Source organism: Haemaphysalis longicornis, unplaced genomic scaffold (genome assembly GCF_048455015.1).
Source record: "Haemaphysalis longicornis isolate Haplotype H1 unplaced genomic scaffold, Haemaphysalis longicornis Haplotype H1 scaffold_1, whole genome shotgun sequence".
In the NCBI taxonomy this organism is placed as follows: Eukaryota; Metazoa; Arthropoda; class Arachnida; order Ixodida; family Ixodidae; genus Haemaphysalis; species Haemaphysalis longicornis.
Genome location: NW_027526203.1, coordinates 51,737,448 through 51,751,428, shown reverse-complemented (window position 1 = coordinate 51,751,428; position 13,981 = coordinate 51,737,448). Strand labels below are relative to the sequence as shown.

Genomic DNA, 13,981 nt, shown 5'->3' with positions numbered 1-13,981 from the left:
GTAGGCAACACAGGGAAAATCAAACAGCACGGGAAATCTCGAAGAAAACATGACTCCATATTCACCTAGCACAGCCTCGTTTTAAACACATTTCCACGGGCTAACCCTCATCTCCTGAAATTGTCGGTGATTTCCTCCCTTATGAGACTACAATTCCTCCGATACAGAGCCGGTGTAGCCGACGAAGTGGGAATATCTTATCATCCAGCAGAGGGCGCGGGATCAAGCGCGCGGGCATGAACCACATTTCGATCCATCGTGAAGCGGCGCACTTGAGTAGACGACGTAGCCAGTACCCCTTTACAAAGCATGTTTCTAGAGCGGAAGCACCACATGATTTGGCAACAAGTCAGTGGCGCATAAGGAACCCCGTCAGGCGCTAGGTGGCGCCTTCGGCGCGGCAGCCGTCGAGATTCGTGGAAGTAACGGTTATTGCCGGTTTGGTTAATTGCCGCAGTGTCAACTTGTGATTACAGTTCGTTCATGGTACACACTTGTCGTGTCAATTCGTCTGCGTCGGCAGCTCGACAAACCACGATGTAAAGCGACCAGGTCGAAGAGGTACGTGGTGCGAAGAGAGGCTTGGTGCACGCGCGCATCATGCAAGGCTCATCCGGCTTCGGAGACGGCGTTTAACACGCACGAAGATCAACCAGCGTCTCCCAGCGTTATTACACGCGCGGATAAAATTCACCCACTCTAGTTGTACGGGACAGCACCGCATGATTCAGCCAAGGGCATCGTACGCGGCGTCCCACTCCACTTCACGGAGGCCGAGATTATTACTAATACGCACCAAACTGAAGAAATATACGGTGTAAGCAGACTAGGCCAAACCACGACAGTCATCCTGACTTTTGCGGGTGCAAAAAACCCATACTACGTACGACTCCTTGGCGCGAAATATCCATGCTCGATTTAAGAAACGGCAATTCCTGTTTTTCCACCTGCCACGAGGTCGGACATCGTTCTACGGCATCCCCTCACGCAAATCTACGAGTCTGTCACCAATGCGGGATCCGCAGCGCTGTCCCAGACCACCAATGCTCACCCACCTGTGGCCTGGTCCCTCATCTCTCTCGCTCACCTGGTTGCACCACACGCTACGCAGAACCCTACATTCTGCGACAACGACGGTTCCGACAAGCTAGGGCTGCTTGTCGGGAGCCACTGCGAGACCCAACTCCACCCCGTGGTCGCTGGAGAGAGCGGCCTGCTACCCCGGCGTCGTAACGGAGGAGCCGATCCCACACCAGAGGACCTGCTGCACTGCCATCGACCTAGGCACCTCATAATTCTCTGTGTCCGGAAGGGTAGCAACCACGGCGCATCGAGAGCTACAGAGACATTACCCAAAACCCCAAGTCAACATCGTGTGGACCCGTGCCCACACCTCACTGACTGGTAACAATTTCGCCTATTTCTGGATTTTCTTATATACCATGGCTTCAAATATATTTTGTCACATCGCACACTTGTTGCAGACTACGGGTCCAGCGTGACTGAGGGCCTAGCGTAACGAGCTCTATTGCCCACACTAATTAGCTCGAAACAACCGGCAGGAACATGGACCCACCGATGGAGGGCGCTGATGAAGGAGGCGGCGCATCTGTTCCAGAGGGCAGCAGCAACACGAAGCAAGCGCGTCCTTGCCGGGGCCTCAACATGAGTCATGGATTCCTAAGCGACATCCAACCCACCCAAATGCTGCGTCCTCGCGTTGAGTGTAATTTAAATGTTGAATTGTTAAGGATTTCAAGCTACACCGAAGCCCAGCCAAGGGAAAGAGTGAGTGAGTGTGAGAGGGAAAGAGGTTCCCAGCCTGCACCACATATGTATCGCAGGGAAAGAAAGGGTACCGAAACTTTCAGCGTTCTTTGAGTTAAACATCTACAATATTGACTGTAACACGTTCGAAATATTCCGTGTACCGGCACCCATCGCGGTATTTCAAAACGCCCAGCCTGGAGCACAGTACCCTTCTACGGCTGCACTTCTGATGGCGCACCGTCTTATACTTTTTGCATGCAAAGAGACGCAGTATTAAGACAAACACAGCGTGCATTTGTGGACATACCTAGTGGTTACGAGTTACGTCGGAAATGGAGCAAGAAATTGTGGAACCGTGTTTAAACCAGGATTTCTATACTGCCAAGCTCAAAAGCTTCATTAAACCGCTGATGGGTTGCCCATAGCACACGAATATTTGAAGACGGCTTCGCCTCCACTATGGTCTCCGTCTCGAAAACACCGTGGCGATCTTTCCTCAGTTCACCGCGGTGCAACCCCCCTCTCCCGTGCCCTGTGTACAAACAGTTCGCCTGTGACTCACTTAGCCTGCGTTCTTCCCTTTCAACGAAATTGGTTTAGAGGGGCTCTACTGCACGGGTAAGAACGGTGTCTGGTGTAAAGCATTACGACTTCCTTTTTGTGTGTGTGCCCGACCCACCTGTATTCTGGCTCAGTGCCCGTTCGTTGTTTTTATTTTCCCCCGGCAGCAACGAGCCCAGGTTCACTTCGTGGACTATGGGAACTCTACCCTGGCATCCGTTTCCAACCTCCGGCCGCTGCCCTGCCACCTTGCTACTTTGCCCGCGTGTGCGCACCGCATGGCCCTGTCCTCGGTGGCACCCCGAGGTGTGGGTGGCGAGTGGGACAGGGAGGCCATCGAGTTCTTCGTCGCCCACACAGGCTTCGACGCAGTGTTTGAAGCCAGGAGGAAGGGACGGCGAGATCTGGGGTGAGGCCACCTCGAGAAACGGGAGTGCAAAAGCATTTCTCTGGGCCCGATCTTAAGCCAACAACGACGAATTTTACGTTTCTTTTACAGATAATATTGCGTTTCGTAAGAACGATCGGTGACTATCGTTCCACCGCGTTAATTTCTACCGTGCACGGCGACACGAGTGGTTTAAATTGATCCGCAGCACCCCTAAGTATAGTTCGCAGTTTTTTTATTTTTGATTGATTGATTGTAGGTTTAACGCGCCGATGCAACGCAGGCGATGAGGCGCGCGAGTCAACGCAGAGAAGCTTATCGCGAAAAGCACACCAAGCATGTAACGAGCCAAGAAATACAATTCACTTACTGAAATCTAGATCGGAGGAAAGCCCTGCAAAGTCACCGCGTACGCCACGCCGCCGCAAAAGCCTAACGAACGTTGATCAGGTACTCGTCGAGATCATCTCGAGCAATAACAGAGGGTGGGGAAGCGCATTGCTATTAAACGTCAAGAGTTGCCTACGCAAGGAAGATAGCTTTACGAACTTGTTTCGCAAACCAATTGACATTGCAAGGCGCCAAACACTTTTAATAGTAGGTGACTTCAATGCACTCTACCAAACATGGGGATACAAGCGGGGAGCAATCGAATGACGTAATCTCTGGCTGGAAGCAAAGCAGGAGGGGCTGTCTCTGGTCACAACCCCGCGCTCCTCACTAGGATAGGATTGCAAGTTCGCGAATTCTTCCGTAGAATGCGACTACGCGAAACGCTACCGCGCGTACTCCCGTGTAGGCAACACAGGGAAAATCAAACAGCACGGGAAATCTCGAAGAAAACATGACTCCATATTCACCTAGCACAGCCTCGTTTTAAACACATTTCCACGGGCTAACCCTCATCTCCTGAAATTGTCGGTGATTTCCTCCCTTATGAGACTACAATTCCTCCGATACAGAGCCGGTGTAGCCGACGAAGTGGGAATATCTTATCATCCAGCAGAGGGCGCGGGATCAAGCGCGCGGGCATGAACCACATTTCGATCCATCGTGAAGCGGCGCACTTGAGTAGACGACGTAGCCAGTACCCCTTTACAAAGCATGTTTCTAGAGCGGAAGCACCACATGATTTGGCAACAAGTCAGTGGCGCATAAGGAACCCCGTCAGGCGCTAGGTGGCGCCTTCGGCGCGGCAGCCGTCGAGATTCGTGGAAGTAACGGTTATTGCCGGTTTGGTTAATTGCCGCAGTGTCAACTTGTGATTACAGTTCGTTCATGGTACACACTTGTCGTGTCAATTCGTCTGCGTCGGCAGCTCGACAAACCACGATGTAAAGCGACCAGGTCGAAGAGGTACGTGGTGCGAAGAGAGGCTTGGTGCACGCGCGCATCATGCAAGGCTCATCCGGCTTCGGAGACGGCGTTTAACACGCACGAAGATCAACCAGCGTCTCCCAGCGTTATTACACGCGCGGATAAAATTCACCCACTCTAGTTGTACGGGACAGCACCGCATGATTCAGCCAAGGGCATCGTACGCGGCGTCCCACTCCACTTCACGGAGGCCGAGATTATTACTAATACGCACCAAACTGAAGAAATATACGGTGTAAGCAGACTAGGCCAAACCACGACAGTCATCCTGACTTTTGCGGGTGCAAAAAACCCATACTACGTACGACTCCTTGGCGCGAAATATCCATGCTCGATTTAAGAAACGGCAATTCCTGTTTTTCCACCTGCCACGAGGTCGGACATCGTTCTACGGCATCCCCTCACGCAAATCTACGAGTCTGTCACCAATGCGGGATCCGCAGCGCTGTCCCAGACCACCAATGCTCACCCACCTGTGGCCTGGTCCCTCATCTCTCTCGCTCACCTGGTTGCACCACACGCTACGCAGAACCCTACATTCTGCGACAACGACGGTTCCGACAAGCTAGGGCTGCTTGTCGGGAGCCACTGCGAGACCCAACTCCACCCCGTGGTCGCTGGAGAGAGCGGCCTGCTACCCCGGCGTCGTAACGGAGGAGCCGATCCCACACCAGAGGACCTGCTGCACTGCCATCGACCTAGGCACCTCATAATTCTCTGTGTCCGGAAGGGTAGCAACCACGGCGCATCGAGAGCTACAGAGACATTACCCAAAACCCCAAGTCAACATCGTGTGGACCCGTGCCCACACCTCACTGACTGGTAACAATTTCGCCTATTTCTGGATTTTCTTATATACCATGGCTTCAAATATATTTTGTCACATCGCACACTTGTTGCAGACTACGGGTCCAGCGTGACTGAGGGCCTAGCGTAACGAGCTCTATTGCCCACACTAATTAGCTCGAAACAACCGGCAGGAACATGGACCCACCGATGGAGGGCGCTGATGAAGGAGGCGGCGCATCTGTTCCAGAGGGCAGCAGCAACACGAAGCAAGCGCGTCCTTGCCGGGGCCTCAACATGAGTCATGGATTCCTAAGCGACATCCAACCCACCCAAATGCTGCGTCCTCGCGTTGAGTGTAATTTAAATGTTGAATTGTTAAGGATTTCAAGCTACACCGAAGCCCAGCCAAGGGAAAGAGTGAGTGAGTGTGAGAGGGAAAGAGGTTCCCAGCCTGCACCACATATGTATCGCAGGGAAAGAAAGGGTACCGAAACTTTCAGCGTTCTTTGAGTTAAACATCTACAATATTGACTGTAACACGTTCGAAATATTCCGTGTACCGGCACCCATCGCGGTATTTCAAAACGCCCAGCCTGGAGCACAGTACCCTTCTACGGCTGCACTTCTGATGGCGCACCGTCTTATACTTTTTGCATGCAAAGAGACGCAGTATTAAGACAAACACAGCGTGCATTTGTGGACATACCTAGTGGTTACGAGTTACGTCGGAAATGGAGCAAGAAATTGTGGAACCGTGTTTAAACCAGGATTTCTATACTGCCAAGCTCAAAAGCTTCATTAAACCGCTGATGGGTTGCCCATAGCACACGAATATTTGAAGACGGCTTCGCCTCCACTATGGTCTCCGTCTCGAAAACACCGTGGCGATCTTTCCTCAGTTCACCGCGGTGCAACCCCCCTCTCCCGTGCCCTGTGTACAAACAGTTCGCCTGTGACTCACTTAGCCTGCGTTCTTCCCTTTCAACGAAATTGGTTTAGAGGGGCTCTACTGCACGGGTAAGAACGGTGTCTGGTGTAAAGCATTACGACTTCCTTTTTGTGTGTGTGCCCGACCCACCTGTATTCTGGCTCAGTGCCCGTTCGTTGTTTTTATTTTCCCCCGGCAGCAACGAGCCCAGGTTCACTTCGTGGACTATGGGAACTCTACCCTGGCATCCGTTTCCAACCTCCGGCCGCTGCCCTGCCACCTTGCTACTTTGCCCGCGTGTGCGCACCGCATGGCCCTGTCCTCGGTGGCACCCCGAGGTGTGGGTGGCGAGTGGGACAGGGAGGCCATCGAGTTCTTCGTCGCCCACACAGGCTTCGACGCAGTGTTTGAAGCCAGGAGGAAGGGACGGCGAGATCTGGGGTGAGGCCACCTCGAGAAACGGGAGTGCAAAAGCATTTCTCTGGGCCCGATCTTAAGCCAACAACGACGAATTTTACGTTTCTTTTACAGATAATATTGCGTTTCGTAAGAACGATCGGTGACTATCGTTCCACCGCGTTAATTTCTACCGTGCACGGCGACACGAGTGGTTTAAATTGATCCGCAGCACCCCTAAGTATAGTTCGCAGTTTTTTTATTTTTGATTGATTGATTGTAGGTTTAACGCGCCGATGCAACGCAGGCGATGAGGCGCGCGAGTCAACGCAGAGAAGCTTATCGCGAAAAGCACACCAAGCATGTAACGAGCCAAGAAATACAATTCACTTACTGAAATCTAGATCGGAGGAAAGCCCTGCAAAGTCACCGCGTACGCCACGCCGCCGCAAAAGCCTAACGAACGTTGATCAGGTACTCGTCGAGATCATCTCGAGCAATAACAGAGGGTGGGGAAGCGCATTGCTATTAAACGTCAAGAGTTGCCTACGCAAGGAAGATAGCTTTACGAACTTGTTTCGCAAACCAATTGACATTGCAAGGCGCCAAACACTTTTAATAGTAGGTGACTTCAATGCACTCTACCAAACATGGGGATACAAGCGGGGAGCAATCGAATGACGTAATCTCTGGCTGGAAGCAAAGCAGGAGGGGCTGTCTCTGGTCACAACCCCGCGCTCCTCACTAGGATAGGATTGCAAGTTCGCGAATTCTTCCGTAGAATGCGACTACGCGAAACGCTACCGCGCGTACTCCCGTGTAGGCAACACAGGGAAAATCAAACAGCACGGGAAATCTCGAAGAAAACATGACTCCATATTCACCTAGCACAGCCTCGTTTTAAACACATTTCCACGGGCTAACCCTCATCTCCTGAAATTGTCGGTGATTTCCTCCCTTATGAGACTACAATTCCTCCGATACAGAGCCGGTGTAGCCGACGAAGTGGGAATATCTTATCATCCAGCAGAGGGCGCGGGATCAAGCGCGCGGGCATGAACCACATTTCGATCCATCGTGAAGCGGCGCACTTGAGTAGACGACGTAGCCAGTACCCCTTTACAAAGCATGTTTCTAGAGCGGAAGCACCACATGATTTGGCAACAAGTCAGTGGCGCATAAGGAACCCCGTCAGGCGCTAGGTGGCGCCTTCGGCGCGGCAGCCGTCGAGATTCGTGGAAGTAACGGTTATTGCCGGTTTGGTTAATTGCCGCAGTGTCAACTTGTGATTACAGTTCGTTCATGGTACACACTTGTCGTGTCAATTCGTTTGCGTCGGCAGCTCGACAAACCACGATGTAAAGCGACCAGGTCGAAGAGGTACGTGGTGCGAAGAGAGGCTTGGTGCACGCGCGCATCATGCAAGGCTCATCCGGCTTCGGAGACGGCGTTTAACACGCACGAAGATCAACCAGCGTCTCCCAGCGTTATTACACGCGCGGATAAAATTCACCCACTCTAGTTGTACGGGACAGCACCGCATGATTCAGCCAAGGGCATCGTACGCGGCGTCCCACTCCACTTCACGGAGGCCGAGATTATTACTAATACGCACCAAACTGAAGAAATATACGGTGTAAGCAGACTAGGCCAAACCACGACAGTCATCCTGACTTTTGCGGGTGCAAAAAACCCATACTACGTACGACTCCTTGGCGCGAAATATCCATGCTCGATTTAAGAAACGGCAATTCCTGTTTTTCCACCTGCCACGAGGTCGGACATCGTTCTACGGCATCCCCTCACGCAAATCTACGAGTCTGTCACCAATGCGGGATCCGCAGCGCTGTCCCAGACCACCAATGCTCACCCACCTGTGGCCTGGTCCCTCATCTCTCTCGCTCACCTGGTTGCACCACACGCTACGCAGAACCCTACATTCTGCGACAACGACGGTTCCGACAAGCTAGGGCTGCTTGTCGGGAGCCACTGCGAGACCCAACTCCACCCCGTGGTCGCTGGAGAGAGCGGCCTGCTACCCCGGCGTCGTAACGGAGGAGCCGATCCCACACCAGAGGACCTGCTGCACTGCCATCGACCTAGGCACCTCATAATTCTCTGTGTCCGGACGGGTAGCAACCACGGCGCATCGAGAGCTACAGAGACATTACCCAAAACCCCAAGTCAACATCGTGTGGACCCGTGCCCACACCTCACTGACTGGTAACAATTTCGCCTATTTCTGGATTTTCTTATATACCATGGCTTCAAATATATTTTGTCACATCGCACACTTGTTGCAGACTACGGGTCCAGCGTGACTGAGGGCCTAGCGTAACGAGCTCTATTGCCCACACTAATTAGCTCGAAACAACCGGCAGGAACATGGACCCACCGATGGAGGGCGCTGATGAAGGAGGCGGCGCATCTGTTCCAGAGGGCAGCAGCAACACGAAGCAAGCGCGTCCTTGCCGGGGCCTCAACATGAGTCATGGATTCCTAAGCGACATCCAACCCACCCAAATGCTGCGTCCTCGCGTTGAGTGTAATTTAAATGTTGAATTGTTAAGGATTTCAAGCTACACCGAAGCCCAGCCAAGGGAAAGAGTGAGTGAGTGTGAGAGGGAAAGAGGTTCCCAGCCTGCACCACATATGTATCGCAGGGAAAGAAAGGGTACCGAAACTTTCAGCGTTCTTTGAGTTAAACATCTACAAAATTGACTGTAACACGTTCGAAATATTCCGTGTACCGGCACCCATCGCGGTATTTCAAAACGCCCAGCCTGGAGCACAGTACCCTTCTACGGCTGCACTTCTGATGGCGCACCGTCTTATACTTTTTGCATGCAAAGAGACGCAGTATTAAGACAAACACAGCGTGCATTTGTGGACATACCTAGTGGTTACGAGTTACGTCGGAAATGGAGCAAGAAATTGTGGAACCGTGTTTAAACCAGGATTTCTATACTGCCAAGCTCAAAAGCTTCATTAAACCGCTGATGGGTTGCCCATAGCACACGAATATTTGAAGACGGCTTCGCCTCCACTATGGTCTCCGTCTCGAAAACACCGTGGCGATCTTTCCTCAGTTCACCGCGGTGCAACCCCCCTCTCCCGTGCACTGTGTACAAACAGTTCGCCTGTGACTCACTTAGCCTGCGTTCTTCCCTTTCAACGAAATTGGTTTAGAGGGGCTCTACTGCACGGGTAAGAACGGTGTCTGGTGTAAAGCATTACGACTTCCTTTTTGTGTGTGTGCCCGACCCACCTGTATTCTGGCTCAGTGCCCGTTCGTTGTTTTTATTTTCCCCCGGCAGCAACGAGCCCAGGTTCACTTCGTGGACTATGGGAACTCTACCCTGGCATCCGTTTCCAACCTCCGGCCGCTGCCCTGCCACCTTGCTACTTTGCCCGCGTGTGCGCACCGCATGGCCCTGTCCTCGGTGGCACCCCGAGGTGTGGGTGGCGAGTGGGACAGGGAGGCCATCGAGTTCTTCGTCGCCCACACAGGCTTCGACGCAGTGTTTGAAGCCAGGAGGAAGGGACGGCGAGATCTGGGGTGAGGACACCTCGAGAAACGGGAGTGCAAAAGCATTTCTCTGGGCCCGATCTTAAGCCAACAACGACGAATTTTACGTTTCTTTTACAGATAATATTGCGTTTCGTAAGAACGATCGGTGACTATCGTTCCACCGCGTTAATTTCTACCGTGCACGGCGACACGAGTGGTTTAAATTGATCCGCAGCACCCCTAAGTATAGTTCGCAGTTTTTTTATTTTTGATTGATTGATTGTAGGTTTAACGCGCCGATGCAACGCAGGCGATGAGGCGCGCGAGTCAACGCAGAGAAGCTTATCGCGAAAAGCACACCAAGCATGTAACGAGCCAAGAAATACAATTCACTTACTGAAATCTAGATCGGAGGAAAGCCCTGCAAAGTCACCGCGTACGCCACGCCGCCGCAAAAGCCTAACGAACGTTGATCAGGTACTCGTCGAGATCATCTCGAGCAATAATAGAGGGTGGGGAAGCGCATTGCTATTAAACGTCAAGAGTTGCCTACGCAAGGAAGATAGCTTTACGAACTTGTTTCGCAAACCAATTGACATTGCAAGGCGCCAAACACTTTTAATAGTAGGTGACTTCAATGCACTCTACCAAACATGGGGATACAAGCGGGGAGCAATCGAATGACGTAATCTCTGGCTGGAAGCAAAGCAGGAGGGGCTGTCTCTGGTCACAACCCCGCGCTCCTCACTAGGATAGGATTGCAAGTTCGCGAATTCTTCCGTAGAATGCGACTACGCGAAACGCTACCGCGCGTACTCCCGTGTAGGCAACACAGGGAAAATCAAACAGCACGGGAAATCTCGAAGAAAACATGACTCCATATTCACCTAGCACAGCCTCGTTTTAAACACATTTCCACGGGCTAACCCTCATCTCCTGAAATTGTCGGTGATTTCCTCCCTTATGAGACTACAATTCCTCCGATACAGAGCCGGTGTAGCCGACGAAGTGGGAATATCTTATCATCCAGCAGAGGGCGCGGGATCAAGCGCGCGGGCATGAACCACATTTCGATCCATCGTGAAGCGGCGCACTTGAGTAGACGACGTAGCCAGTACCCCTTTACAAAGCATGTTTCTAGAGCGGAAGCACCACATGATTTGGCAACAAGTCAGTGGCGCATAAGGAACCCCGTCAGGCGCTAGGTGGCGCCTTCGGCGCGGCAGCCGTCGAGATTCGTGGAAGTAACGGTTATTGCCGGTTTGGTTAATTGCCGCAGTGTCAACTTGTGATTACAGTTCGTTCATGGTACACACTTGTCGTGTCAATTCGTCTGCGTCGGCAGCTCGACAAACCACGATGTAAAGCGACCAGGTCGAAGAGGTACGTGGTGCGAAGAGAGGCTTGGTGCACGCGCGCATCATGCAAGGCTCATCCGGCTTCGGAGACGGCGTTTAACACGCACGAAGATCAACCAGCGTCTCCCAGCGTTATTACACGCGCGGATAAAATTCACCCACTCTAGTTGTACGGGACAGCACCGCATGATTCAGCCAAGGGCATCGTACGCGGCGTCCCACTCCACTTCACGGAGGCCGAGATTATTACTAATACGCACCAAACTGAAGAAATATACGGTGTAAGCAGACTAGGCCAAACCACGACAGTCATCCTGACTTTTGCGGGTGCAAAAAACCCATACTACGTACGACTCCTTGGCGCGAAATATCCATGCTCGATTTAAGAAACGGCAATTCCTGTTTTTCCACCTGCCACGAGGTCGGACATCGTTCTACGGCATCCCCTCACGCAAATCTACGAGTCTGTCACCAATGCGGGATCCGCAGCGCTGTCCCAGACCACCAATGCTCACCCACCTGTGGCCTGGTCCCTCATCTCTCTCGCTCACCTGGTTGCACCACACGCTACGCAGAACCCTACATTCTGCGACAACGACGGTTCCGACAAGCTAGGGCTGCTTGTCGGGAGCCACTGCGAGACCCAACTCCACCCCGTGGTCGCTGGAGAGAGCGGCCTGCTACCCCGGCGTCGTAACGGAGGAGCCGATCCCACACCAGAGGACCTGCTGCACTGCCATCGACCTAGGCACCTCATAATTCTCTGTGTCCGGACGGGTAGCAACCACGGCGCATCGAGAGCTACAGAGACATTACCCAAAACCCCAAGTCAACATCGTGTGGACCCGTGCCCACACCTCACTGACTGGTAACAATTTCGCCTATTTCTGGATTTTCTTATATACCATGGCTTCAAATATATTTTGTCACATCGCACACTTGTTGCAGACTACGGGTCCAGCGTGACTGAGGGCCTAGCGTAACGAGCTCTATTGCCCACACTAATTAGCTCGAAACAACCGGCAGGAACATGGACCCACCGATGGAGGGCGCTGATGAAGGAGGCGGCGCATCTGTTCCAGAGGGCAGCAGCAACACGAAGCAAGCGCGTCCTTGCCGGAGCCTCAACATGAGTCATGGATTCCTAAGCGACATCCAACCCACCCAAATGCTGCGTCCTCGCGTTGAGTGTAATTTAAATGTTGAATTGTTAAGGATTTCAAGCTACACCGAAGCCCAGCCAAGGGAAAGAGTGAGTGAGTGTGAGAGGGAAAGAGGTTCCCAGCCTGCACCACATATGTATCGCAGGGAAAGAAAGGGTACCGAAACTTTCAGCGTTCTTTGAGTTAAACATCTACAATATTGACTGTAACACGTTCGAAATATTCCGTGTACCGGCACCCATCGCGGTATTTCAAAACGCCCAGCCTGGAGCACAGTACCCTTCTACGGCTGCACTTCTGATGGCGCACCGTCTTATACTTTTTGCATGCAAAGAGACGCAGTATTAAGACAAACACAGCGTGCATTTGTGGACATACCTAGTGGTTACGAGTTACGTCGGAAATGGAGCAAGAAATTGTGGAACCGTGTTTAAACCAGGATTTCTATACTGCCAAGCTCAAAAGCTTCATTAAACCGCTGATGGGTTGCCCATAGCACACGAATATTTGAAGACGGCTTCGCCTCCACTATGGTCTCCGTCTCGAAAACACCGTGGCGATCTTTCCTCAGTTCACCGCGGTGCAACCCCCCTCTCCCGTGCCCTGTGTACAAACAGTTCGCCTGTGACTCACTTAGCCTGCGTTCTTCCCTTTCAACGAAATTGGTTTAGAGGGGCTCTACTGCACGGGTAAGAACGGTGTCTGGTGTAAAGCATTACGACTTCCTTTTTGTGTGTGTGCCCGACCCACCTGTATTCTGGCTCAGTGCCCGTTCGTTGTTTTTATTTTCCCCCGGCAGCAACGAGCCCAGGTTCACTTCGTGGACTATGGGAACTCTACCCTGGCATCCGTTTCCAACCTCCGGCCGCTGCCCTGCCACCTTGCTACTTTGCCCGCGTGTGCGCACCGCATGGCCCTGTCCTCGGTGGCACCCCGAGGTGTGGGTGGCGAGTGGGACAGGGAGGCCATCGAGTTCTTCGTCGCCCACACAGGCTTCGACGCAGTGTTTGAAGCCAGGAGGAAGGGACGGCGAGATCTGGGGTGAGGACACCTCGAGAAACGGGAGTGCAAAAGCATTTCTCTGGGCCCGATCTTAAGCCAACAACGACGAATTTTACGTTTCTTTTACAGATAATATTGCGTTTCGTAAGAACGATCGGTGACTATCGTTCCACCGCGTTAATTTCTACCGTGCACGGCGACACGAGTGGTTTAAATTGATCCGCAGCACCCCTAAGTATAGTTCGCAGTTTTTTTATTTTTGATTGATTGATTGTAGGTTTAACGCGCCGATGCAACGCAGGCGATGAGGCGCGCGAGTCAACGCAGAGAAGCTTATCGCGAAAAGCACACCAAGCATGTAACGAGCCAAGAAATACAATTCACCTACTGAAATCTAGATCGGAGGAAAGCCCTGCAAAGTCACCGCGTACGCCACGCCGCCGCAAAAGCCTAACGAACGTTGATCAGGTACTCGTCGAGATCATCTCGAGCAATAACAGAGGGTGGGGAAGCGCATTGCTATTAAACGTCAAGAGTTGCCTACGCAAGGAAGATAGCTTTACGAACTTGTTTCGCAAACCAATTGACATTGCAAGGCGCCAAACACTTTTAATAGTAGGTGACTTCAATGCACTCTACCAAACATGGGGATACAAGCGGGGAGCAATCGAATGACGTAATCTCTGGCTGGAAGCAAAGCAGGAGGGGCTGTCTCTGGTCACAAACCCGCGCTCCTCA

General features: G+C 52.3%; 1 protein-coding gene and 1 long non-coding RNA gene across 2 annotated transcripts in view; one reads left to right on the top strand and one right to left on the bottom strand.

Moving 5' to 3' along the window:
- Positions 1 to 13,981, bottom strand: part of LOC144164107 (uncharacterized) — a 189,152-nt gene that overhangs the window by 108,895 nt on the left and 66,276 nt on the right. The window lies entirely within an intron of this gene.
- Positions 1 to 13,981, top strand: part of LOC144174046 (uncharacterized) — a 29,425-nt gene that overhangs the window by 9,111 nt on the left and 6,333 nt on the right. The window contains exons 6-13 of the mRNA XM_077702461.1: positions 958 to 1,303; positions 2,499 to 2,740; positions 4,472 to 4,817; positions 6,013 to 6,254; positions 7,986 to 8,331; positions 9,527 to 9,768; positions 11,500 to 11,845; positions 13,041 to 13,282. Of these exons, the coding sequence (XP_077558587.1) occupies positions 958 to 1,303; positions 2,499 to 2,740; positions 4,472 to 4,817; positions 6,013 to 6,254; positions 7,986 to 8,331; positions 9,527 to 9,768; positions 11,500 to 11,845; positions 13,041 to 13,282 (2,352 nt within the window). The remainder of the gene's footprint in view (positions 1 to 957; positions 1,304 to 2,498; positions 2,741 to 4,471; positions 4,818 to 6,012; positions 6,255 to 7,985; positions 8,332 to 9,526; positions 9,769 to 11,499; positions 11,846 to 13,040; positions 13,283 to 13,981) is intronic.